The sequence below is a fragment of the Scyliorhinus torazame genome, chromosome 22, assembly GCF_047496885.1.
Source record: "Scyliorhinus torazame isolate Kashiwa2021f chromosome 22, sScyTor2.1, whole genome shotgun sequence".
Classification (NCBI taxonomy): Eukaryota; Metazoa; Chordata; class Chondrichthyes; order Carcharhiniformes; family Scyliorhinidae; genus Scyliorhinus; species Scyliorhinus torazame.
Window position 1 is genome coordinate 19,066,365 of NC_092728.1, and position 27,834 is coordinate 19,094,198.

At 52.6% G+C, this 27,834-nt stretch overlaps 1 protein-coding gene across 1 annotated transcript in view; it reads right to left on the reverse strand.

The window, feature by feature from the left end:
- Positions 1–19,131, reverse strand: part of LOC140399448 (V-type proton ATPase subunit S1-like) — a 64,831-nt gene extending 45,700 nt beyond the window's left edge. Inside the window, exon 1 of the mRNA XM_072489024.1 lies at positions 18,977–19,131. Coding sequence (XP_072345125.1) covers positions 18,977–19,077 — 101 coding nt within the window. The 5' untranslated portion in view covers positions 19,078–19,131. The remainder of the gene's footprint in view (positions 1–18,976) is intronic.
- Between the last annotated feature and the right edge of the window lie 8,703 nt (positions 19,132–27,834).

The window sequence follows — 27,834 nt, forward strand, 5'->3', positions numbered from 1 at the left end:
TATCTAACTCCGTGCTGTACCTGTCCTGGGAGTGTTTGATGGGGACAGTGTAGAGGGAGCTTTACTCTGTATCTAACCCCGTGCTGTACCTGTCCTGGGAGTGTTTGATGGGGTCAGTGTAGAGGGAGCTTTACTCTGTATCTAACTCCGTGCTGTACCTGTCCTGGGAGTGTTTGATGGGGACAGTGTAGAACGAGCTTTACTCTGTATCTAACCCCGTGCTGTACCTGTCCTGGGAGTGTTTGATGGGGACAGTGTGGAGGGAGCTTTACTCTGTATCTAACCCCGTGCTGTACCTGTCCTGGGAGTGTTTGATGGGGACAGTGTAGAGGGAGCTTTACTCTGTATCTACCCCCGTGCTGTACCTGTCCTGGGAGTGTTTGATGGGGACAGTGGAGAGGGAGCTTTACTCTGTATCTAACCCCGTGCTGTACCTGTCCTGGGAGTGTTTGATGGGGTCAGTGTAGAGGGAGCTTTACTCTGTATCTAACTCCGTGCTGTACCTGTCCTGGGAGTGATGGATGGGGACAGTGTAGACGGAGGTTTACTCTGTATCTACTCCGTGCTGTACCTGTCCTGGGAGTGTTTGATGGGGACAGTGTAGAGGGAGCTTTACTCTGTATCTAACCCCGTGCTGTACCTGTCCTGGGAGTGTTTGATGGGGAGAGTGTAGAACGAGCTTTACTCTGTATCTAACCCCGTGCTGTACCTGTCCTGGGAGTGTTTGATGGGGACAGTGTAGAGGGAGCTTTACTCTGTATCTAACCCCGTGCTGTACCTGTCCTGGGAGTGTTTGATGGGGACAGTGTAGAACGAGCTTTACTCTGTATCTAACCCCGTGCTGTACCTGTCCTGGGAGTGTTTGATGGGGACAGTGTAGAACGAGCTTTACTCTGTATCTAACCCCGTGCTGTACCTGTCCTGGGAGTGTTTGATGGGGACAGTGTAGAGGGAGCTTTACTCTGTATCTAACTCCGTGCTGTACCTGTCCTGGGAGTGTTTGATGGGGACAGTGTAGAGGGAGCTTTACTCTGTATCTAACCCCGTGCTGTACCTGTCCTGGGAGTGTTTGATGGGGACAGTGTAGAACGAGCTTTACTCTGTATCTAACCCCGTGCTGTACCTGTCCTGGGAGTGTTTGATGGGGACAGTGTAGGGGGAGCTTTACTCTGTATCTAACCCCGTGCTGTACCTGTCCTGGGAGTGTTTGATGGGGACAGTGTAGAGGGAGCTTTTCTCTGTATCTAACCCCGTGCTGTACCTGTCCTGGGAGTGTTTGATGGGGACAGTGTAGGGGGAGCTTTACTCTGTATCTAACCCGGTGCTGTACCTGTCCTGGGGGTGTTTGATGTGGACAGTGTAGAGGGAGCTTTACTCTGTATCTAACCCCGTGCTGTACCTGTCCTGGGAGTGTTTGATGGGGACAGTGTAGAGGGAGCTTTACTCTGTATCTAACCCCGTGCTGTACCTGTCCTGGGAGTGTTTGGTGGGGACAGTGTAGAGGGAGCTTTTCTCTGTATCTAACCCCGTTCTGTACCTGCCTGGGAGTGTTTGATGGGGACAGTGTAGTGGGAGCTTTACTCTGTATCTAACCCCGTGCTGTGCCTGTCCTGGGAGTGTTTGATGGGGACAGTATAGAGGGAGCTTTACTCTGTATCTAACCCCGTGCTGTAGCTGCCCTGGGAGTGTTTGATGGGGACAGTATAGAGGGAGCTTTACTCTGTATCTAACCCCGTGCTGTACCTGTCCTGGGAGTGTTTGATGGGGACAGTGTAGAGGGAGCTTTTCTCTGTATCTACCCCCGTGCTGTACCTGTCCTGGGAGTGTTTGATGGGGACAGTGTAGAGGGAGCTTTACTCTGTATCTAACCCCGTGCTGTACCTGTCCTGGGAGTGTTTGATGGGGACAGTGTAGAGGGAGCTTTACTCTGTATCTGACCCCATGCTGTACCTGTCCTGGGAGTGTTTGATGGGGACAGTGTAGAGGGAGCTTTACTCTGTATCTAACCCTGTGCTGTACCTGTCCTGGGAGTGTTTGATGGGGACAGTGTAGAGGGAGCTTTACCCTGTATCTAACCCTGTGCTGTACCTGTCCTGGGAGTGTTTGATCGGGACAGTGTAGAGGGAGCTTTACTCTGTATCTAACCCCGTGCTGTACCTGTCCTGGGAATGTTTGATGGGGACAGTGTAGAGGGAGCTTTACTCGGTATCTAACCCCGTGCTGTACCTGTCCTGGGAGTGTTTGATGGGGACAGTGTAGAGGGAGCTTTACTCTGTATCTAACCCCGTGCTGTATCTGTCCTGGGAATGTTTGATGGGGACAGTGTAGAGGGAGCTTTACTCTGTATCTAACTCCGTGCTGTACCTGTCCTGGGAGTGTTTGATGGGGACAGTGTAGAGGGAGCTTTACTCTGTATCTACCCCCGTGCTGTACCTGTCCTGGGAGTGTTTGATGGGGACAGTGGAGAGGGAGCTTTACTCTGTATCTAACCCCGTGCTGTACCTGTCCTGGGAGTGTTTGATGGGGTCAGTGTAGAGGGAGCTTTACTCTGTATCTAACTCCGTGCTGTACCTGTCCTGGGAGTGATGGATGGGGACAGTGTAGACGGAGGTTTACTCTGTATCTACTCCGTGCTGTACCTGTCCTGGGAGTGTTTGATGGGGACAGTGTAGAGGGAGCTTTACTCTGTATCTAACCCCGTGCTGTACCTGTCCTGGGAGTGTTTGATGGGGAGAGTGTAGAACGAGCTTTACTCTGTATCTAACCCCGTGCTGTACCTGTCCTGGGAGTGTTTGATGGGGACAGTGTAGAGGGAGCTTTACTCTGTATCTAACCCCGTGCTGTACCTGTCCTGGGAGTGTTTGATGGGGACAGTGTAGAACGAGCTTTACTCTGTATCTAACCCCGTGCTGTACCTGTCCTGGGAGTGTTTGATGGGGACAGTGTAGAACGAGCTTTACTCTGTATCTAACCCCGTGCTGTACCTGTCCTGGGAGTGTTTGATGGGGACAGTGTAGAGGGAGCTTTACTCTGTATCTAACTCCGTGCTGTACCTGTCCTGGGAGTGTTTGATGGGGACAGTGTAGAGGGAGCTTTACTCTGTATCTAACCCCGTGCTGTACCTGTCCTGGGAGTGTTTGATGGGGACAGTGTAGAACGAGCTTTACTCTGTATCTAACCCCGTGCTGTACCTGTCCTGGGAGTGTTTGATGGGGACAGTGTAGGGGGAGCTTTACTCTGTATCTAACCCCGTGCTGTACCTGTCCTGGGAGTGTTTGATGGGGACAGTGTAGAGGGAGCTTTTCTCTGTATCTAACCCCGTGCTGTACCTGTCCTGGGAGTGTTTGATGGGGACAGTGTAGGGGGAGCTTTACTCTGTATCTAACCCCGTGCTGTACCTGTCCTGGGGGTGTTTGATGTGGACAGTGTAGAGGGAGCTTTACTCTGTATCTAACCCCGTGCTGTACCTGTCCTGGGAGTGTTTGATGGGGACAGTGTAGAGGGAGCTTTACTCTGTATCTAACCCCGTGCTGTACCTGTCCTGGGAGTGTTTGGTGGGGACAGTGTAGAGGGAGCTTTTCTCTGTATCTAACCCCGTTCTGTACCTGCCTGGGAGTGTTTGATGGGGACAGTGTAGTGGGAGCTTTACTCTGTATCTAACCCCGTGCTGTGCCTGTCCTGGGAGTGTTTGATGGGGACAGTATAGAGGGAGCTTTACTCTGTATCTAACCCCGTGCTGTAGCTGCCCTGGGAGTGTTTGATGGGGACAGTATAGAGGGAGCTTTACTCTGTATCTAACCCCGTGCTGTACCTGTCCTGGGAGTGTTTGATGGGGACAGTGTAGAGGGAGCTTTTCTCTGTATCTACCCCCGTGCTGTACCTGTCCTGGGAGTGTTTGATGGGGACAGTGTAGAGGGAGCTTTTCTCTGTATCTACCCCCGTGCTGTACCTGTCCTGGGAGTGTTTGATGGGGACAGTGTAGAGGGAGCTTTTCTCTGTATCTACCCCCGTGCTGTACCTGTCCTGGGAGTGTTTGATGGGGACAGTGTAGAGGGAGCTTTACTCTGTATCTAACCCCGTGCTGTACCTGTCCTGGGAGTGTTTGATGGGGACAGTGTAGAGGGAGCTTTACTCTGTATCTGACCCCCGTGCTGTACCTGTCCTGGGAGTGTTTGATGGGGACAGTGTAGAGGGAGCTTTACTCTGTATCTAACCCCGTGCTGTACCTGTCCTGGGAGTGTTTGATGGGGACAGTGCAGAGGGAGCTTTACTCTGTATCTAACACCGTGCTGTACCTGTCCTGGGAGTGTTTGATGGGGACAGTGCAGAGGGAGCTTTACTCTGTATCTAACCCCGTGCTGTACCTGTCCTGGGAGTGTTTGATGGGGACAGTGTAGAGGGAGCTTTACTCTGTATCTAAACCCGTGCTGTACCTGTCCTGGGAGTGTTTGATGGGGACAGTATAGAGGGAGCTTTACTCTGTATCTAACCCCGTGCTGTACCTGTCCTGGGAGTGTTTGATGGAGACAGTGCAGAGGGAGCTTTACTCTGTATCTAACCCCGTGCTGTACCTGTCCTCGGAGTGTTTGATGGGGACAGTGCAGAGGGAGCTTTACTCTGTATCTAACCCCGTGCTGTACCTGTCCTGGGAGTGTTTGATGGGGACAGTGCAGAGGGAGCTTTACTCTGTATCTAACCCCGTGCTGCACCTGTCCTGGGAGTGTTTGATGGGGACAGTGCAGAGGGAGCTTTACTCTGTATCTAACCCCGTGCTGTACCTGTCCTGGGAGTGTTTGATGGGGACAGAGTAGAGGGAGCTTTACTCTGTATCTAACCCCGTGCTGTTCCTGTCCTGGGAGTGTTTGATGGGGACAGTGTAGAGGGAGCTTTACTCTGTATCTAACCCAGTGCTGTACCTGTCCTGGGAGTGTTTGATGGGGCAGTGCAGAGGGAGCTTTACTCTGTATCTAACCCCGTGCTGTACCTGTCCTGGGAGTGTTTGATGGGGCAGTGCAGAGGAGCTTTACTCTGTATCTAACCCCGTGCTGTACCTGTCCGGGGAGTGTTTGTTGGGGACAGTGTAGAGGGAGCTTTACTCTGTATCTAACCCCGTGCTGTACCTGTCCTGGGAGTGTTTGATGGGGCAGTGCAGAGGGAGCTTTACTCTGTATCTAACCCCGTGCTGTACCTGTCCTGGGAGTGTTTGATGGGGCAGTGCAGAGGGAGCTTTACTCTGTATCTAACCCCGTGCTGTACCTGTCTTGGGAGTGTTTGATGGGGACAGTGTAGAGGGAGCTTTACTCTGTATCTAACCCCGTGCTGTACCTGTCCTGGGAGTGTTTGATGGGGACAGTGTAGAGGGAGCTTTACTCTGTATCTAACCCCGTGCTGTATCTGTCCTGGGAATGTTTGATGGGGACAGTGTAGAGGGAGCTTTACTCTGTATCTAACTCCGTGCTGTACCTGTCCTGGGAGTGTTTGATGGGGACAGTGTAGAGGGAGCTTTACTCTGTATCTAACCCCGTGCTGTACCTGTCCTGGGAGTGTTTGATGGGGTCAGTGTAGAGGGAGCTTTACTCTGTATCTAACTCCGTGCTGTACCTGTCCTGGGAGTGTTTGATGGGGACAGTGTAGAACGAGCTTTACTCTGTATCTAACCCCGTGCTGTACCTGTCCTGGGAGTGTTTGATGGGGACAGTGTGGAGGGAGCTTTACTCTGTATCTAACCCCGTGCTGTACCTGTCCTGGGAGTGTTTGATGGGGACAGTGTAGAGGGAGCTTTACTCTGTATCTACCCCCGTGCTGTACCTGTCCTGGGAGTGTTTGATGGGGACAGTGGAGAGGGAGCTTTACTCTGTATCTAACCCCGTGCTGTACCTGTCCTGGGAGTGTTTGATGGGGTCAGTGTAGAGGGAGCTTTACTCTGTATCTAACTCCGTGCTGTACCTGTCCTGGGAGTGATGGATGGGGACAGTGTAGACGGAGGTTTACTCTGTATCTACTCCGTGCTGTACCTGTCCTGGGAGTGTTTGATGGGGACAGTGTAGAGGGAGCTTTACTCTGTATCTAACCCCGTGCTGTACCTGTCCTGGGAGTGTTTGATGGGGAGAGTGTAGAACGAGCTTTACTCTGTATCTAACCCCGTGCTGTACCTGTCCTGGGAGTGTTTGATGGGGACAGTGTAGAGGGAGCTTTACTCTGTATCTAACCCCGTGCTGTACCTGTCCTGGGAGTGTTTGATGGGGACAGTGTAGAACGAGCTTTACTCTGTATCTAACCCCGTGCTGTACCTGTCCTGGGAGTGTTTGATGGGGACAGTGTAGAACGAGCTTTACTCTGTATCTAACCCCGTGCTGTACCTGTCCTGGGAGTGTTTGATGGGGACAGTGTAGAGGGAGCTTTACTCTGTATCTAACTCCGTGCTGTACCTGTCCTGGGAGTGTTTGATGGGGACAGTGTAGAGGGAGCTTTACTCTGTATCTAACCCCGTGCTGTACCTGTCCTGGGAGTGTTTGATGGGGACAGTGTAGAACGAGCTTTACTCTGTATCTAACCCCGTGCTGTACCTGTCCTGGGAGTGTTTGATGGGGACAGTGTAGGGGGAGCTTTACTCTGTATCTAACCCCGTGCTGTACCTGTCCTGGGAGTGTTTGATGGGGACAGTGTAGAGGGAGCTTTTCTCTGTATCTAACCCCGTGCTGTACCTGTCCTGGGAGTGTTTGATGGGGACAGTGTAGGGGGAGCTTTACTCTGTATCTAACCCCGTGCTGTACCTGTCCTGGGGGTGTTTGATGTGGACAGTGTAGAGGGAGCTTTACTCTGTATCTAACCCCGTGCTGTACCTGTCCTGGGAGTGTTTGATGGGGACAGTGTAGAGGGAGCTTTACTCTGTATCTAACCCCGTGCTGTACCTGTCCTGGGAGTGTTTGGTGGGGACAGTGTAGAGGGAGCTTTTCTCTGTATCTAACCCCGTTCTGTACCTGCCTGGGAGTGTTTGATGGGGACAGTGTAGTGGGAGCTTTACTCTGTATCTAACCCCGTGCTGTGCCTGTCCTGGGAGTGTTTGATGGGGACAGTATAGAGGGAGCTTTACTCTGTATCTAACCCCGTGCTGTAGCTGCCCTGGGAGTGTTTGATGGGGACAGTATAGAGGGAGCTTTACTCTGTATCTAACCCCGTGCTGTACCTGTCCTGGGAGTGTTTGATGGGGACAGTGTAGAGGGAGCTTTTCTCTGTATCTACCCCCGTGCTGTACCTGTCCTGGGAGTGTTTGATGGGGACAGTGTAGAGGGAGCTTTACTCTGTATCTAACCCCGTGCTGTACCTGTCCTGGGAGTGTTTGATGGGGACAGTGTAGAGGGAGCTTTACTCTGTATCTGACCCCATGCTGTACCTGTCCTGGGAGTGTTTGATGGGGACAGTGTAGAGGGAGCTTTACTCTGTATCTAACCCTGTGCTGTACCTGTCCTGGGAGTGTTTGATGGGGACAGTGTAGAGGGAGCTTTACCCTGTATCTAACCCTGTGCTGTACCTGTCCTGGGAGTGTTTGATCGGGACAGTGTAGAGGGAGCTTTACTCTGTATCTAACCCCGTGCTGTACCTGTCCTGGGAATGTTTGATGGGGACAGTGTAGAGGGAGCTTTACTCGGTATCTAACCCCGTGCTGTACCTGTCCTGGGAGTGTTTGATGGGGACAGTGTAGAGGGAGCTTTACTCTGTATCTAACCCCGTGCTGTATCTGTCCTGGGAATGTTTGATGGGGACAGTGTAGAGGGAGCTTTACTCTGTATCTAACTCCGTGCTGTACCTGTCCTGGGAGTGTTTGATGGGGACAGTGTAGAGGGAGCTTTACTCTGTATCTAACCCCGTGCTGTACCTGTCCTGGGAGTGTTTGATGGGGTCAGTGTAGAGGGAGCTTTACTCTGTATCTAACTCCGTGCTGTACCTGTCCTGGGAGTGTTTGATGGGGACAGTGTAGAACGAGCTTTACTCTGTATCTAACCCCGTGCTGTACCTGTCCTGGGAGTGTTTGATGGGGACAGTGTGGAGGGAGCTTTACTCTGTATCTAACCCCGTGCTGTACCTGTCCTGGGAGTGTTTGATGGGGACAGTGTAGAGGGAGCTTTACTCTGTATCTACCCCCGTGCTGTACCTGTCCTGGGAGTGTTTGATGGGGACAGTGGAGAGGGAGCTTTACTCTGTATCTAACCCCGTGCTGTACCTGTCCTGGGAGTGTTTGATGGGGTCAGTGTAGAGGGAGCTTTACTCTGTATCTAACTCCGTGCTGTACCTGTCCTGGGAGTGATGGATGGGGACAGTGTAGACGGAGGTTTACTCTGTATCTACTCCGTGCTGTACCTGTCCTGGGAGTGTTTGATGGGGACAGTGTAGAGGGAGCTTTACTCTGTATCTAACCCCGTGCTGTACCTGTCCTGGGAGTGTTTGATGGGGAGAGTGTAGAACGAGCTTTACTCTGTATCTAACCCCGTGCTGTACCTGTCCTGGGAGTGTTTGATGGGGACAGTGTAGAGGGAGCTTTACTCTGTATCTAACCCCGTGCTGTACCTGTCCTGGGAGTGTTTGATGGGGACAGTGTAGAACGAGCTTTACTCTGTATCTAACCCCGTGCTGTACCTGTCCTGGGAGTGTTTGATGGGGACAGTGTAGAACGAGCTTTACTCTGTATCTAACCCCGTGCTGTACCTGTCCTGGGAGTGTTTGATGGGGACAGTGTAGAGGGAGCTTTACTCTGTATCTAACTCCGTGCTGTACCTGTCCTGGGAGTGTTTGATGGGGACAGTGTAGAGGGAGCTTTACTCTGTATCTAACCCCGTGCTGTACCTGTCCTGGGAGTGTTTGATGGGGACAGTGTAGAACGAGCTTTACTCTGTATCTAACCCCGTGCTGTACCTGTCCTGGGAGTGTTTGATGGGGACAGTGTAGGGGGAGCTTTACTCTGTATCTAACCCCGTGCTGTACCTGTCCTGGGAGTGTTTGATGGGGACAGTGTAGAGGGAGCTTTTCTCTGTATCTAACCCCGTGCTGTACCTGTCCTGGGAGTGTTTGATGGGGACAGTGTAGGGGGAGCTTTACTCTGTATCTAACCCCGTGCTGTACCTGTCCTGGGGGTGTTTGATGTGGACAGTGTAGAGGGAGCTTTACTCTGTATCTAACCCCGTGCTGTACCTGTCCTGGGAGTGTTTGATGGGGACAGTGTAGAGGGAGCTTTACTCTGTATCTAACCCCGTGCTGTACCTGTCCTGGGAGTGTTTGGTGGGGACAGTGTAGAGGGAGCTTTTCTCTGTATCTAACCCCGTTCTGTACCTGCCTGGGAGTGTTTGATGGGGACAGTGTAGTGGGAGCTTTACTCTGTATCTAACCCCGTGCTGTGCCTGTCCTGGGAGTGTTTGATGGGGACAGTATAGAGGGAGCTTTACTCTGTATCTAACCCCGTGCTGTAGCTGCCCTGGGAGTGTTTGATGGGGACAGTATAGAGGGAGCTTTACTCTGTATCTAACCCCGTGCTGTACCTGTCCTGGGAGTGTTTGATGGGGACAGTGTAGAGGGAGCTTTTCTCTGTATCTACCCCCGTGCTGTACCTGTCCTGGGAGTGTTTGATGGGGACAGTGTAGAGGGAGCTTTTCTCTGTATCTACCCCCGTGCTGTACCTGTCCTGGGAGTGTTTGATGGGGACAGTGTAGAGGGAGCTTTTCTCTGTATCTACCCCCGTGCTGTACCTGTCCTGGGAGTGTTTGATGGGGACAGTGTAGAGGGAGCTTTACTCTGTATCTAACCCCGTGCTGTACCTGTCCTGGGAGTGTTTGATGGGGACAGTGTAGAGGGAGCTTTACTCTGTATCTGACCCCCGTGCTGTACCTGTCCTGGGAGTGTTTGATGGGGACAGTGTAGAGGGAGCTTTACTCTGTATCTAACCCCGTGCTGTACCTGTCCTGGGAGTGTTTGATGGGGACAGTGCAGAGGGAGCTTTACTCTGTATCTAACCCCGTGCTGTACCTGTCCTGGGAGTGTTTGATGGGGACAGTGTAGAGGGAGCTTTACTCTGTATCTAAACCCGTGCTGTACCTGTCCTGGGAGTGTTTGATGGGGACAGTGTAGAGGGAGCTTTACTCTGTATCTAACCCCGTGCTGTACCTGTCCTGGGAGTGTTTGATGGGGACAGTGCAGAGGGAGCTTTACTCTGTATCTAACCCCGTGCTGTACCTGTCCTGGGAGTGTTTGATGGGGACAGTGCAGAGGGAGCTTTACTCTGTATCTAACCCCATGCTGTACCTGTCCTGGGAGTGTTTGATGGGGACAGTGTAGAACGAGCTTTACTCTGTATCTAACCCCGTGCTGTACCTGTCCTGGGAGTGTTTGATGGGGACAGTGCAGAGGGAGCTTTACTCTGTATCTAACCCCGTGCTGTACCTGTCCTGGGAGTGTTTGATGGGGTCAGTGTAGAGGGAGCTTTACTCTGTATCTAACTCCGTGCTGTACCTGTCCTGGGAGTGTTTGATGGGGACAGTGTAGAACGAGCTTTACTCTGTATCTAACCCCGTGCTGTACCTGTCCTGGGAGTGTTTGATGGGGACAGTGTGGAGGGAGCTTTACTCTGTATCTAACCCCGTGCTGTACCTGTCCTGGGAGTGTTTGATGGGGACAGTGTAGAGGGAGCTTTACTCTGTATCTACCCCCGTGCTGTACCTGTCCTGGGAGTGTTTGATGGGGACAGTGGAGAGGGAGCTTTACTCTGTATCTAACCCCGTGCTGTACCTGTCCTGGGAGTGTTTGATGGGGTCAGTGTAGAGGGAGCTTTACTCTGTATCTAACTCCGTGCTGTACCTGTCCTGGGAGTGATGGATGGGGACAGTGTAGACGGAGGTTTACTCTGTATCTACTCCGTGCTGTACCTGTCCTGGGAGTGTTTGATGGGGACAGTGTAGAGGGAGCTTTACTCTGTATCTAACCCCGTGCTGTACCTGTCCTGGGAGTGTTTGATGGGGAGAGTGTAGAACGAGCTTTACTCTGTATCTAACCCCGTGCTGTACCTGTCCTGGGAGTGTTTGATGGGGACAGTGTAGAACGAGCTTTACTCTGTATCTAACCCCGTGCTGTACCTGTCCTGGGAGTGTTTGATGGGGACAGTGTAGAACGAGCTTTACTCTGTATCTAACCCCGTGCTGTACCTGTCCTGGGAGTGTTTGATGGGGACAGTGTAGAGGGAGCTTTACTCTGTATCTAACTCCGTGCTGTACCTGTCCTGGGAGTGTTTGATGGGGACAGTGTAGAGGGAGCTTTACTCTGTATCTAACCCCGTGCTGTACCTGTCCTGGGAGTGTTTGATGGGGACAGTGTAGAACGAGCTTTACTCTGTATCTAACCCCGTGCTGTACCTGTCCTGGGAGTGTTTGATGGGGACAGTGTAGGGGGAGCTTTACTCTGTATCTAACCCCGTGCTGTACCTGTCCTGGGAGTGTTTGATGGGGACAGTGTAGAGGGAGCTTTTCTCTGTATCTAACCCCGTGCTGTACCTGTCCTGGGAGTGTTTGATGGGGACAGTGTAGGGGGAGCTTTACTCTGTATCTAACCCCGTGCTGTACCTGTCCTGGGGGTGTTTGATGTGGACAGTGTAGAGGGAGCTTTACTCTGTATCTAACCCCGTGCTGTACCTGTCCTGGGAGTGTTTGATGGGGACAGTGTAGAGGGAGCTTTACTCTGTATCTAACCCCGTGCTGTACCTGTCCTGGGAGTGTTTGGTGGGGACAGTGTAGAGGGAGCTTTTCTCTGTATCTAACCCCGTTCTGTACCTGCCTGGGAGTGTTTGATGGGGACAGTGTAGTGGGAGCTTTACTCTGTATCTAACCCCGTGCTGTGCCTGTCCTGGGAGTGTTTGATGGGGACAGTATAGAGGGAGCTTTACTCTGTATCTAACCCCGTGCTGTAGCTGCCCTGGGAGTGTTTGATGGGGACAGTATAGAGGGAGCTTTACTCTGTATCTAACCCCGTGCTGTACCTGTCCTGGGAGTGTTTGATGGGGACAGTGTAGAGGGAGCTTTTCTCTGTATCTACCCCCGTGCTGTACCTGTCCTGGGAGTGTTTGATGGGGACAGTGTAGAGGGAGCTTTTCTCTGTATCTACCCCCGTGCTGTACCTGTCCTGGGAGTGTTTGATGGGGACAGTGTAGAGGGAGCTTTTCTCTGTATCTACCCCCGTGCTGTACCTGTCCTGGGAGTGTTTGATGGGGACAGTGTAGAGGGAGCTTTACTCTGTATCTAACCCCGTGCTGTACCTGTCCTGGGAGTGTTTGATGGGGACAGTGTAGAGGGAGCTTTACTCTGTATCTGACCCCCGTGCTGTACCTGTCCTGGGAGTGTTTGATGGGGACAGTGTAGAGGGAGCTTTACTCTGTATCTAACCCCGTGCTGTACCTGTCCTGGGAGTGTTTGATGGGGACAGTGCAGAGGGAGCTTTACTCTGTATCTAACACCGTGCTGTACCTGTCCTGGGAGTGTTTGATGGGGACAGTGCAGAGGGAGCTTTACTCTGTATCTAACCCCGTGCTGTACCTGTCCTGGGAGTGTTTGATGGGGACAGTGTAGAGGGAGCTTTACTCTGTATCTAAACCCGTGCTGTACCTGTCCTGGGAGTGTTTGATGGGGACAGTATAGAGGGAGCTTTACTCTGTATCTAACCCCGTGCTGTACCTGTCCTGGGAGTGTTTGATGGAGACAGTGCAGAGGGAGCTTTACTCTGTATCTAACCCCGTGCTGTACCTGTCCTCGGAGTGTTTGATGGGGACAGTGCAGAGGGAGCTTTACTCTGTATCTAACCCCGTGCTGTACCTGTCCTGGGAGTGTTTGATGGGGACAGTGCAGAGGGAGCTTTACTCTGTATCTAACCCCGTGCTGCACCTGTCCTGGGAGTGTTTGATGGGGACAGTGCAGAGGGAGCTTTACTCTGTATCTAACCCCGTGCTGTACCTGTCCTGGGAGTGTTTGATGGGGACAGAGTAGAGGGAGCTTTACTCTGTATCTAACCCCGTGCTGTTCCTGTCCTGGGAGTGTTTGATGGGGACAGTGTAGAGGGAGCTTTACTCTGTATCTAACCCAGTGCTGTACCTGTCCTGGGAGTGTTTGATGGGGCAGTGCAGAGGGAGCTTTACTCTGTATCTAACCCCGTGCTGTACCTGTCCTGGGAGTGTTTGATGGGGCAGTGCAGAGGAGCTTTACTCTGTATCTAACCCCGTGCTGTACCTGTCCGGGGAGTGTTTGTTGGGGACAGTGTAGAGGGAGCTTTACTCTGTATCTAACCCCGTGCTGTACCTGTCCTGGGAGTGTTTGATGGGGCAGTGCAGAGGGAGCTTTACTCTGTATCTAACCCCGTGCTGTACCTGTCCTGGGAGTGTTTGATGGGGCAGTGCAGAGGGAGCTTTACTCTGTATCTAACCCCGTGCTGTACCTGTCTTGGGAGTGTTTGATGGGGACAGTGTAGAGGGAGCTTTACTCTGTATCTAACCCCGTGCTGTACCTGTCCTGGGAGTGTTTGATGGGGACAGTGTAGAGGGAGCTTTACTCTGTATCTAACCCCGTGCTGTATCTGTCCTGGGAATGTTTGATGGGGACAGTGTAGAGGGAGCTTTACTCTGTATCTAACTCCGTGCTGTACCTGTCCTGGGAGTGTTTGATGGGGACAGTGTAGAGGGAGCTTTACTCTGTATCTAACCCCGTGCTGTACCTGTCCTGGGAGTGTTTGATGGGGTCAGTGTAGAGGGAGCTTTACTCTGTATCTAACTCCGTGCTGTACCTGTCCTGGGAGTGTTTGATGGGGACAGTGTAGAACGAGCTTTACTCTGTATCTAACCCCGTGCTGTACCTGTCCTGGGAGTGTTTGATGGGGACAGTGTGGAGGGAGCTTTACTCTGTATCTAACCCCGTGCTGTACCTGTCCTGGGAGTGTTTGATGGGGACAGTGTAGAGGGAGCTTTACTCTGTATCTACCCCCGTGCTGTACCTGTCCTGGGAGTGTTTGATGGGGACAGTGGAGAGGGAGCTTTACTCTGTATCTAACCCCGTGCTGTACCTGTCCTGGGAGTGTTTGATGGGGTCAGTGTAGAGGGAGCTTTACTCTGTATCTAACTCCGTGCTGTACCTGTCCTGGGAGTGATGGATGGGGACAGTGTAGACGGAGGTTTACTCTGTATCTACTCCGTGCTGTACCTGTCCTGGGAGTGTTTGATGGGGACAGTGTAGAGGGAGCTTTACTCTGTATCTAACCCCGTGCTGTACCTGTCCTGGGAGTGTTTGATGGGGAGAGTGTAGAACGAGCTTTACTCTGTATCTAACCCCGTGCTGTACCTGTCCTGGGAGTGTTTGATGGGGACAGTGGAGAGGGAGCTTTACTCTGTATCTAACCCCGTGCTGTACCTGTCCTGGGAGTGTTTGATGGGGACAGTGTAGAACGAGCTTTACTCTGTATCTAACCCCGTGCTGTACCTGTCCTGGGAGTGTTTGATGGGGACAGTGTAGAACGAGCTTTACTCTGTATCTAACCCCGTGCTGTACCTGTCCTGGGAGTGTTTGATGGGGACAGTGTAGAGGGAGCTTTACTCTGTATCTAACTCCGTGCTGTACCTGTCCTGGGAGTGTTTGATGGGGACAGTGTAGAGGGAGCTTTACTCTGTATCTAACCCCGTGCTGTACCTGTCCTGGGAGTGTTTGATGGGGACAGTGTAGAACGAGCTTTACTCTGTATCTAACCCCGTGCTGTACCTGTCCTGGGAGTGTTTGATGGGGACAGTGTAGGGGGAGCTTTACTCTGTATCTAACCCCGTGCTGTACCTGTCCTGGGAGTGTTTGATGGGGACAGTGTAGAGGGAGCTTTTCTCTGTATCTAACCCCGTGCTGTACCTGTCCTGGGAGTGTTTGATGGGGACAGTGTAGGGGGAGCTTTACTCTGTATCTAACCCCGTGCTGTACCTGTCCTGGGGGTGTTTGATGTGGACAGTGTAGAGGGAGCTTTACTCTGTATCTAACCCCGTGCTGTACCTGTCCTGGGAGTGTTTGATGGGGACAGTGTAGAGGGAGCTTTACTCTGTATCTAACCCCGTGCTGTACCTGTCCTGGGAGTGTTTGGTGGGGACAGTGTAGAGGGAGCTTTTCTCTGTATCTAACCCCGTTCTGTACCTGCCTGGGAGTGTTTGATGGGGACAGTGTAGTGGGAGCTTTACTCTGTATCTAACCCCGTGCTGTGCCTGTCCTGGGAGTGTTTGATGGGGACAGTATAGAGGGAGCTTTACTCTGTATCTAACCCCGTGCTGTAGCTGCCCTGGGAGTGTTTGATGGGGACAGTATAGAGGGAGCTTTACTCTGTATCTAACCCCGTGCTGTACCTGTCCTGGGAGTGTTTGATGGGGACAGTGTAGAGGGAGCTTTTCTCTGTATCTACCCCCGTGCTGTACCTGTCCTGGGAGTGTTTGATGGGGACAGTGTAGAGGGAGCTTTACTCTGTATCTAACCCCGTGCTGTACCTGTCCTGGGAGTGTTTGATGGGGACAGTGTAGAGGGAGCTTTACTCTGTATCTGACCCCATGCTGTACCTGTCCTGGGAGTGTTTGATGGGGACAGTGTAGAGGGAGCTTTACTCTGTATCTAACCCTGTGCTGTACCTGTCCTGGGAGTGTTTGATGGGGACAGTGTAGAGGGAGCTTTACCCTGTATCTAACCCTGTGCTGTACCTGTCCTGGGAGTGTTTGATCGGGACAGTGTAGAGGGAGCTTTACTCTGTATCTAACCCCGTGCTGTACCTGTCCTGGGAATGTTTGATGGGGACAGTGTAGAGGGAGCTTTACTCGGTATCTAACCCCGTGCTGTACCTGTCCTGGGAGTGTTTGATGGGGACAGTGTAGAGGGAGCTTTACTCTGTATCTAACCCCGTGCTGTATCTGTCCTGGGAATGTTTGATGGGGACAGTGTAGAGGGAGCTTTACTCTGTATCTAACTCCGTGCTGTACCTGTCCTGGGAGTGTTTGATGGGGACAGTGTAGAGGGAGCTTTACTCTGTATCTAACCCCGTGCTGTACCTGTCCTGGGAGTGTTTGATGGGGTCAGTGTAGAGGGAGCTTTACTCTGTATCTAACTCCGTGCTGTACCTGTCCTGGGAGTGTTTGATGGGGACAGTGTAGAACGAGCTTTACTCTGTATCTAACCCCGTGCTGTACCTGTCCTGGGAGTGTTTGATGGGGACAGTGTGGAGGGAGCTTTACTCTGTATCTAACCCCGTGCTGTACCTGTCCTGGGAGTGTTTGATGGGGACAGTGTAGAGGGAGCTTTACTCTGTATCTACCCCCGTGCTGTACCTGTCCTGGGAGTGTTTGATGGGGACAGTGGAGAGGGAGCTTTACTCTGTATCTAACCCCGTGCTGTACCTGTCCTGGGAGTGTTTGATGGGGTCAGTGTAGAGGGAGCTTTACTCTGTATCTAACTCCGTGCTGTACCTGTCCTGGGAGTGATGGATGGGGACAGTGTAGACGGAGGTTTACTCTGTATCTACTCCGTGCTGTACCTGTCCTGGGAGTGTTTGATGGGGACAGTGTAGAGGGAGCTTTACTCTGTATCTAACCCCGTGCTGTACCTGTCCTGGGAGTGTTTGATGGGGAGAGTGTAGAACGAGCTTTACTCTGTATCTAACCCCGTGCTGTACCTGTCCTGGGAGTGTTTGATGGGGACAGTGTAGAGGGAGCTTTACTCTGTATCTAACCCCGTGCTGTACCTGTCCTGGGAGTGTTTGATGGGGACAGTGTAGAACGAGCTTTACTCTGTATCTAACCCCGTGCTGTACCTGTCCTGGGAGTGTTTGATGGGGACAGTGTAGAACGAGCTTTACTCTGTATCTAACCCCGTGCTGTACCTGTCCTGGGAGTGTTTGATGGGGACAGTGTAGAGGGAGCTTTACTCTGTATCTAACTCCGTGCTGTACCTGTCCTGGGAGTGTTTGATGGGGACAGTGTAGAGGGAGCTTTACTCTGTATCTAACCCCGTGCTGTACCTGTCCTGGGAGTGTTTGATGGGGACAGTGTAGAACGAGCTTTACTCTGTATCTAACCCCGTGCTGTACCTGTCCTGGGAGTGTTTGATGGGGACAGTGTAGGGGGAGCTTTACTCTGTATCTAACCCCGTGCTGTACCTGTCCTGGGAGTGTTTGATGGGGACAGTGTAGAGGGAGCTTTTCTCTGTATCTAACCCCGTGCTGTACCTGTCCTGGGAGTGTTTGATGGGGACAGTGTAGGGGGAGCTTTACTCTGTATCTAACCCCGTGCTGTACCTGTCCTGGGGGTGTTTGATGTGGACAGTGTAGAGGGAGCTTTACTCTGTATCTAACCCCGTGCTGTACCTGTCCTGGGAGTGTTTGATGGGGACAGTGTAGAGGGAGCTTTACTCTGTATCTAACCCCGTGCTGTACCTGTCCTGGGAGTGTTTGGTGGGGACAGTGTAGAGGGAGCTTTTCTCTGTATCTAACCCCGTTCTGTACCTGCCTGGGAGTGTTTGATGGGGACAGTGTAGTGGGAGCTTTACTCTGTATCTAACCCCGTGCTGTGCCTGTCCTGGGAGTGTTTGATGGGGACAGTATAGAGGGAGCTTTACTCTGTATCTAACCCCGTGCTGTAGCTGCCCTGGGAGTGTTTGATGGGGACAGTATAGAGGGAGCTTTACTCTGTATCTAACCCCGTGCTGTACCTGTCCTGGGAGTGTTTGATGGGGACAGTGTAGAGGGAGCTTTTCTCTGTATCTACCCCCGTGCTGTACCTGTCCTGGGAGTGTTTGATGGGGACAGTGTAGAGGGAGCTTTTCTCTGTATCTACCCCCGTGCTGTACCTGTCCTGGGAGTGTTTGATGGGGACAGTGTAGAGGGAGCTTTTCTCTGTATCTACCCCCGTGCTGTACCTGTCCTGGGAGTGTTTGATGGGGACAGTGTAGAGGGAGCTTTACTCTGTATCTAACCCCGTGCTGTACCTGTCCTGGGAGTGTTTGATGGGGACAGTGTAGAGGGAGCTTTACTCTGTATCTGACCCCCGTGCTGTACCTGTCCTGGGAGTGTTTGATGGGGACAGTGTAGAGGGAGCTTTACTCTGTATCTAACCCCGTGCTGTACCTGTCCTGGGAGTGTTTGATGGGGACAGTGCAGAGGGAGCTTTACTCTGTATCTAACCCCGTGCTGTACCTGTCCTGGGAGTGTTTGATGGGGACAGTGTAGAGGGAGCTTTACTCTGTATCTAAACCCGTGCTGTACCTGTCCTGGGAGTGTTTGATGGGGACAGTGTAGAGGGAGCTTTACTCTGTATCTAACCCCGTGCTGTACCTGTCCTGGGAGTGTTTGATGGGGACAGTGCAGAGGGAGCTTTACTCTGTATCTAACCCCGTGCTGTACCTGTCCTGGGAGTGTTTGATGGGGACAGTGCAGAGGGAGCTTTACTCTGTATCTAACCCCATGCTGTACCTGTCCTGGGAGTGTTTGATGGGGACAGTGCAGAGGGAGCTTTACTCTGTGTCTAACCCCGTGCTGTACCTGTCCTGGGAGTGTTTGATGGGGACAGTGCAGAGGGAGCTTTACTCTGTATCTAACCCCGTGCTGTACCTGTCCTGGGAGTGTTTGATGGGGACAGTGTAGAGGGAGCTTTACTCTGTATCTAACCCCGTGCTGTCCCTGTCCTGTGAGTGTTTGATGGGGACAGTGCAGAGGGAGCTTTACTCTGTATCTAACCCCGTGCTGTACCTGTCCTGGGAGTGTTTGATGGGGACAGTGTAGAGGGAGCTTTACTCTGTATCTAACCCCGTGCTGTACCTGTCCTGGGAGTGTTTGATGAGGACAGTGTAGAGGGAGTTTACTCTGTATCTAACCCCGTGCTGTACCTATCCTGGGAGTGTTTGATGGGGACCGTGTCCAGGGGGATTCACTCTGCCCCCCGGATCTCCGCACTCACCTCTCGGTGGACCAGGCCAGCACCGGGACCTGGTCGGTGCCCCTGCCCCGGCCCAGCGCTGCCCCCAGGGCGGCCGCCACCAGCCAAACTCCCGCCGCCATTTTGTGGATGCTCCGCCGGCGCCTCGACTGCGCATGCTTTGTTCCGGCGGGCCGCCTGCCCATCATCCCTCTCCCCGCCCCCCTCCGCCGCCGCTGCTCCTGGTTGGGCGCAGCCGCGGTCAATCATCAGTCCCGTCTCCGCCCCGTGACGTCCTGCCGCTCGGCCGCCCAACCAGAGGCGCCGATGTGCCCCCTCCCTTCCATCCCCCCCCTCCTCCCTCCCCCCGTCCCCTTTACTGGGGGGGGCTGCGTCAATCAAACGTCTGCGCGCGCCGCCCACTCTCGCGTCGGGTATCATCACGTGAGCCTCTCGTGACGTGCCCCGCCCTCTCCCTGGAATGATCCAGCTCCCTTTCCGCTTCCCACCCCCTCCTGTCAATCACAAGCCATCACCAACCTCGACCCGCCGCTTTGAATAAACCATTGGACTCGTGGCCCCGCCCTCCACTCCGCATTGTGACTTCCTGGAGCCGACGGGTTGGGACTCGGGATTGGTCCAATATCACATCAATCAACGTGGAGTCACGCCCCTTCCCTCTCCTCCCCGCGGCGAGCCGAGGGGGGGCGGGGCCATCATCGCTCTGCACCGCGGGTTCGAGTCCCGGCTCCCGGCAGCGCCACAAATAAACCCCAATTTCTTCTTAAATTTTAGAGTACCCAATTCACTTGTTTCAATTAAGGGGCAATTCTGCGTGTTCAATCTGGGTTGTGGGGGCGAAACCCACACAAACAGAAATAAAAATCTCGCATTTTGTCTGGTGCCTAGCAACACCACTGGACCCCCCCTCCCGTACCTTTCCCCCAGCCTAATAAGTGTGAGCGCTCGCAGCAGCGCAACGCACCGGGTCAAATATCAAGCTCAGGGCAGCACGGAAGCATTGTGGATAGCACAATTGCTTCACAGCTCCAGGGTCCCAGGTTCGATTCCGGCTTGGGTCGCTGTCTGTGCGGAGTCTGCACATCCCGTGTGTGCGTGGGTTTCCTCCGGGTGCTCCGGTTTCCTCCCACAGTCCAAAGATGTGCAGGTTAGGTGGATTGGCCATGATAAATTGCCCTTAGTGTCCAAAATTGCCCTTAGTGTTGGGTGGGGTTACTGGGTTATGGGGATAGGGTGGCAGTGTTGACCTTGGTGCTCTTTCCAAGAGCCGGTGCAGACTCGATGGGCCGAATGGCCTCCTTCTGTGCTGTAAATTCTATGATAATCTATGATATCAAAGCTCCAAAACCTAGGACTTGGCTCCTCCCTCTGCAACTGGATCCTCGATTTTCTGACCCACAGACCACAATCAGTAAGAATGAACAACAACACCTCCTCCACAATAGTCCTCAACACCGGCGCCCCGCAAGGCTGTGTACTTAGCCCCCTACTCTACTCCCTGTACACACACGACTGCGTGGCAAAACTTGGTTCCAACTCCATCTACAAGTTTGCTGACGATACGACCATAGTGGGCCGGATCTCGAATGACGACGAGTCAGAATACAGGAGGGAGATTGAGAACCTAGTGGAGTGGTGTAGCGACAACAATCTCTCCCTCAATGCCAGCAAAACTAAAGAGCTGGTAATTGACTTCAGGAAGCAAAGTACTGTACACACCCGTCAGCATCAACGGGGCCGAGGTGGCGATGGTTAGCAGTTTCAAATTCCTAGGGGTGCACATCTCCAAAAATCTGTCCTGGTCCACCCACGTCGACGCTACCACCAAGAAAGCACAACAGCGCCTGCACTTCCTCAGGAAACTAAGGAAATTCGGCATGTCCACATTGACTCTTACCAACTTTTACAGATGCACCATAGAAAGCATCCTATCGGGCTGCATCACAGCCTGGTATGGCAACTGCTCGGCCCAGGACCGCAGGAAACTTCAGAGAGTCGTGAACACCGCCCAGACCATCACACGAACCTGCCTCCCATCCATTGACTCCATCTACACCTCCCGCTGCCTGGGGAAAGCGGGCAGCATAATCAAAGACCCCTCCCACCCGGCTTACTCACTCTTCCAACTTCTTCCATCGGGCAGGAGATACAGAAGTCTGAGAACACGCACGAACAGAGTCAGAAACAGCTTCTTCCCCGCTGTTACCAGACTCCTAAATGACCCTCTTATGGACTGATTTCATTAACACTACACCCTGTATGCTTCATCCGATGCCAGTGCTTATGTAGTTACATTGTATATGTTGTGTTGCCCTATTATGTATTTTCTTTTATTCCCTTTTCTTCTCATGTACTTAATGATCTGTTGAGCTGCTCGCAGAAAAATACTTTTCACTGTACCTCGGTACACGTGACAATAAACAACTCCAATCCAAAATGCCGGAAATTTTTTTTTAGAATGGACGGGTTCTTCTGGTGGGGTGGCACAGATGGGCCAAAGGGATCCCGTCCTGCGCTGCCTCCCGGCTGTGGAGTGAGCCCACCCCCAGCCGCAGCCCCACCTCGGTGAATGGCAGAGCAGAGTCGACGGGCCGATTGGCCCACGACAGCTCCTGCGTCTGGTATGGGCCTGCGCTAAGTGGCACCTCTCCTTGGGCTTCGAGGTGCCTGCCGTACCTACGGTCCACGTCTCTGAGCCATGGAGGAGGGTTATAAGGATCACAGACCAGTAGCCGACAATTGCCGGACAGGATATCCCAAACACTTTTTAAAAAATTTGCAAGACTGTGAGGAGAGGGGGGGGGGGGGGGGGCAGCACAGTGGTTAGCACAGTTGCTTCACAGCTCCAGGGTCCCAGGTTCGATTCCCGGCTTGGGTCACTGTCTGTGCGGAGTCTGCACGTTCTCCCCGTGTCTGCGTGGGTTTCCTCCGGGTGCTCCGGTTTCCTCCCACGGTCCAAAGATGCACAGGTTAGGTGGATTGGCCAAGATAAATTGCCCTTAGTGTCCAAAAAGGTTGGGTGGGGTTACTGGGTTACAGGGATACGGTGGGCGTGTGGGCTTAGGTAGGTTGCTCTTTCCAAAGAGCCGGTGCAGACTCGATGGGCTGAATGGCCTCCTTCTGCACTGCAAATTCTATGTTCTATGAGAAGGATACTTCACTCCATGAGTGATTCCACGCAGAAAATCGGGATATGTCATATAAAAACAAACATTGTCATGAACACAGTATTAGTCTACTTTAACATCATAGAAATATTGCTTACAATTACCAGCTGAACAATACTTAACCATAAAAAGAGACACTTTAACTTCTAACCAAAACCTCGTTTAAGCAAAATCCATCACAGGGCCAGAACCCACTTTTAAATGAAGCTCGCAAACACAGGATTACTTACGATCTCTAGATACAGAGATCTTTGAAAGGTTGCTTGGAGAGGAAGAGAGAGATATCCTGTCAGAGTAATGCCGAATCTGACTGCCTTCTGCGGAAGCTGCAATTCAGCTCTCAGCTTCCAGCCAAAACTAAAAACTGCCTGCTATAGACCTGGCTCCTCCCATTACATACAACATTGTTATTACACTCAAATCCCATGACCTATTTAAGTTTAAACACAATGGGCGAGATTCCTCGATCCCCCATCCACGTGTTTCTCATCCATGTGCCGTTTGCAGGTACTGCCACTGCACGCCACATCGAAACCCGGTAGTGTGAGTGCACTGCCAACATGAAAAGTGAATCCCGAGTACCAGAGAATTCCGGCCAATGTCTCCAATTACCTTTTCCCAAAAATCATAACCATTAGGCCTCTCCTTGGAAATATAAATGTGGCTTGAAATAATGATGACCTCACGTTTACAACATCTTTTAAAAAAATATATTTTATTGAAATTTTTTTCCAAACAACAATTTTTCCCTCTTACAAAGCAAACGAAACAATAACAAAACAGAAATTTTTAACAATACACAGGTAACAAAACCCCATTGTCTATTGACCTAAACTAAACTAACCCCCCCCCCCCTCCCCCCTCCCCCCTCCCCCCCCCCTTCCCCTGGGTTGCTGCTGCTGGTCATCTGTCTTCCCTCTAACGTTCCCCTAGGTAGTCGAGAAATGGCTGCCACCGCCTGGTGAACCCTTGAGCCGATCCTCTCAGGGCAAACTTTATCTGCTCCAGTTTAATGAACCCCGCCATATCATTTACCCAGGCCTCCAGTCCGGGGGGTTTCGCCTCCTTCCACATGAGTAGGATCCTGCGCCGGGCTACTAGGGACGCAAAGGCCACAACATCGGCCTCTTTCGCCTCCTGCACTCCCGGCTCTTCCGCAACTCCAAATAGAGCTAACCCCCAGCCTGGTTTGACCCGGGCCTTCACCACCTGCGAAATCACTCCCGTCACTCCCTTCCAATACCCTTCCAGTGCCGGGCACGCCCAAAACATATGTGCGTGGTTTGCCAGGCTCCCGCCACACCTCCCACATTTGTCCTCCACTCCAAAGAACCTGCTCAATCTTGCCCTCGTTATGTGTGCTCTATGTAGCACCTTAAATTGAATCAGGCTAAGCCTGGCGCATGAGGAAGTGGAATTTACCCTGCTTAGGGCATCAGCCCACATACCCTCCTCTATCTCCTCCCCTAATTCTTCTTCCCACTTTCCTTTTAGTTCACCCACCGACTCCTCCCCCTCGTCCCTCATCTCTCTATAAATCTCTGACACCTTTCCCTCTCCGACCCACACCCCTGAAAGCACCCTGTCCTGTATCCCCTGTGTCGGGAGCAACGGAAATTCCCTCACCTGTTGTCTAGTAAACGCCCTCACGTGCATATATCGCAGGAAATTTCCCCGGGGCAACTTATACTTTTCCTCCAATGCTCCCAAGCTCGCAAAAGTCCCATCTATAAATAAATCTCCCACCTTCCTAATTCCCAACTGGTACCAGCTCTGAAATCCTCCATCCATTCTTCCTGGGGCGAACCTATGGTTGTTCCTGATAGGGGACCCCACCAGGGCTCCCCGCACCCCTCTCTGTCGCCTCCACTGTCCCATATGTTCAGTGTTGCCGCCACCACTGGGTTCGTGGTAAACTTTTTAGGTGAGATCGGTAGCGGCGCCGTCACCAGCGCCTCTAAACTCGTCCCTTTACAGGACTTTCTCTCCAGTCTTTTCCACGCCGCTCCCTCACCCTCCATCATCCATCTACGTATCATTGCCACATTGGCGGCCCAATAGTAATCACCCAAGTTTGGTAGTGCCAGTCCTCCTCTGTCCCTACTACGCTGAAGGAACCCCCTCCTTACTCTCGGAACTTTCCCTGCCCACACGAAGCTCGTGATGCTCCTATCTATTTTATTAAAAAAGGTCTTGGTGATTAGTATAGGGAGACATTGAAATTCAAATAAGAACCTCGGGAGGACCATCATCTTAATTGCTTGCACCCTGCCCACCAGCGATAGAGGCTGCATGTCCCACCTCTTGAAGTCCTCCTCCATTTGTTCTACCAGCCGTGTCAGATTAAGTCTGTGCAAGGTTCCCCAGCTCCTAGCGACGTTTACAACATCTTAATTGTACCTTTTGCAGCCACCAACATCAGAAATATATATTACTGCAGGAAAAACATACACACGCTAATCCTGCCGGAGGGTCAGTGTTGAGGGATCATCGCTCTGTCAGAGGGTCAGTACTGAGGGAGCGCCACACTGTGAGAGGGTCAATGCTGAGGGAGCGCCGCACTGTCATAGGGTCAGTGCTGAGGGAGCGCCGTACTGTGGGAGGATCAGTGCTGAGGAGTGCCGCGCTGTCGGAGGGTCAGTGCTGAGGGTGCGCCGCACTGTCGGAGGGACAGTGCTGAGGAAGCACTGCACTGTTGGAGGGTCAGTGCTGAGGGAGTGCCGCACTGTCAGAGGGTCAGTACTGAGGGAGCGCCACACTGTGAGAGGGTCAGTGCTGAGGGAGCGGCGCACTGTCATAGGGTCAGTGCTGAGGGAGCGCCGCACTGTGGGAGAATCAGTGCTGAGGGAGTGCCGCGCTGTCGGAGGGTCAGTGCTGAGGGTGCGCCGCACTGTCGGAGAGTCAGTGCTGAGGGAGTGCCGCATTGTCGGAGGGTCAGTGCTGAGGGAGTGCCGCGCTGTCGGAGGGTCAGTGCTGAGGGAGCGCCGCACTGTCGGAGGGTCAGTGCTGAGGGAGCGCCGCACTGTCGGAGGGTCAGTGCTGAGGGAGTGCCGCACTGTCGGAGGGTCAGTGCTGAGGGAGCGCCGCACTGTCATAGGGTCAGTGCTGAGGGAGTGCCGCACTGTCGGAGGGTCAGTGCTGAGGGAGTGCCGCGCTGTCGGAGGGTCAGTGCTGAGGGAGCGCCACACTGTCATAGGGTCAGTGCTGAGGGACGCCGCGCTGTCGGAGGGTCAGTGCTGAGGGAGCACCGCACTGTCAGAGGGTCAGGACTTAGGGAGCGCCGCACTGTCAGAGGGTCAGTACTGAGGGAGCATCGCACTGTTGGAGGGTCAGTGCTGAGGGAGCACTGCACTGTCGGAGGGTCAGTGCTGAGGGAGCGCCGCACTGTCGGAGGGTCAGTGCTGAGGGAGCGCCGCACTGTCGGAGGGTCAGTGCTGAGGGAGCACCGCACTGTCAGAGGGTCAGTACTGAGGGAGCACTGCACTGTCGGAGGGTCAGTGCTGAGGGAGCACCGCACTGTCAGAGGGTCAGGACTTAGGGAGCGCCGCACTGTCGGAGGGTCAGTGCTGAGGGAGCACCGCACTGTCAGAGGGTCAGGACTTAGGGAGCGCCGCGCTGTAACAGAGTCAGTACTGTCAGTACCCGAGGACCTTTTCTTCCCTCTCTGATCTGTATAGTTGAAAAAGACCAGTGTGTGCGGTTGCCCCCAGTGTGGTGGGGCCAATATTTGCCTCTCAACCCCTCCATCCACGTCCACTCCACTCATCAGGTCATGAAGCAGCCCCTTGCCCTCTCCTCCCTGCTCACCATCCATGGCCCCAAATGATCCCTCTGGGGGTGGAGGCTGCTTTCAGTTAATCCACCTCCACACTGGGGGTGGGGGTGGAAGGAGGGTACCAACACAGGCTCGCCGACCGTTTAGTGGACGCATCTGTTCCGTGCCCAAGCGTGACCAGTCACCCCCCCCGCCCCGCCCTGCCAGCTCGTCACCCACCGTTTGAATTCACCACCTTGTTCCTCGCTCCGACCTCTCTGTCCTTGTTCTGCCATGCCGCGCTGATCAAGCTCAGTGTCAGCTGCAGGAACAGCGCCCCACCCTCTGAGGAGGGATGTCACTGCCCTTCCGGACTCAACAGTCTGTGCTCCGAATCTGGGTCTTGCCTCCTGCCCCCGCCCCGGACGGCTGGAAGCTGATGGCGATGGTTCTGCAGCACGCCATTCGCACCTCCTCTGTCCCCTTTCATGCATCCCGTCAGCATCTCCTTTCGCTTGGCAGCATCATCCCTGTCAGTAGGTTAAGCTCTCCTATCAAACCTTCCTTTTTGCCCTCTCTGCTGCCGGGTGCACTTAAAACCCATCAAACGATTAAAACAAACGTTAACTCTGCTTTTTCTCTCTCTCACTCACTGCAGTAGCTGCCTTACCTGCTCAGAATTCCCAGCACGTTCCGTTGGTATTTGCCACTCTGCTTGCATGAGGGAAATGGACAGCGGGGCCAAGGGCAGGATGCAGCTCTCCTGTGATGCCTCCTGCTGTCAAATTGCCTGCTGGCGCGCATTATCCAGGCTTCTGACTGGAGAATGGCTGCACAGTGTCCCAGTGCCCACTGTCATGTGAGAGTACCTTTAAGAAATGGGTGTTTATAAATGGGTGTGTATATAAATATCTGTAGTGAGAGTACCTTTAAGAAATGTGTGTTTACTACTACAGTGATGTCAGGGAGTGGGAGGAGCTGCGCTGTCTGTCAGCTTTTTACTTTCATTTTAGGCAGTTTGCTGCAGGGTGTGTTTTAGTTTCGTTTTGAGTGTTGGAGCTGAAGCCAGACCAAGCAGGTGTACTGCGGTTCTCTCTGCCATAAAAGACTATCTCTTGATCATTTGGTGAATTCAGAATTATAAATGTTCTCAGTAGTGAATGTAAACCTAATGTGCTTCTGTTAAAAGGTGTTTCTTTTGTCTTCTGGATGTTGTTTGGGTAGTTATTAAGGTGTTTATCAAATAGCTGCAGTGATGTCAGTGTGTGGGTGGAGCTGGGCTGGCTGTCTTTCACTTTCGTTTTTGAGCAGGTAGCTACAGTGTGTTTTAATTTCGTTTTCAGAGCTGGATAGCTGCAGGCAAAGCAAGCAGCTGTATAAGGATCTCTCTCTGCAATCTAAAGACTGTCTCCAGATCATTTGAGGATTTCAAAGTAATACCTGTTCCTGTAGAGAATTTAAACCTGCTGTCCTTCTGCAAAAAGGGTCTTTTGGTCTTATGGATGTTGTTAGGAAAGTTATGAAGGGTTACTTATAGAATATTGCATCTGTGGGGATTATTGGTGCTGATAGTTGTTAAGATGTTTACTGTGGGTTTATAAAGGGTTAACTGGATTCATAAATAAACATTGTTTTGTTTTAAAAGTACTTTAGATCTCTGTTGCATCACACCTGTAAAGTAGGCCCTTGTGCTCCCCATACCACAATCTATTAAAAGTTGTGGGTCAGGTGAATTCCATGATAGACTTTGGTGTTCTGTAAACCCTGGCCCATAACATTAACACTGCAATGAAGTTCCTGTGAAAATCCCGTAGTCGCCACACTCCGGTACACAGAGGGAGAATTCAGAATCTCCAAATTACCTAACAGCACGTCTTTCGGGACATGTGGGAGGAAACCGGAGCACGCGGAGGAAACCCACGCAGACACGGGGAGAATGTGATGTCTCCGCACAGACA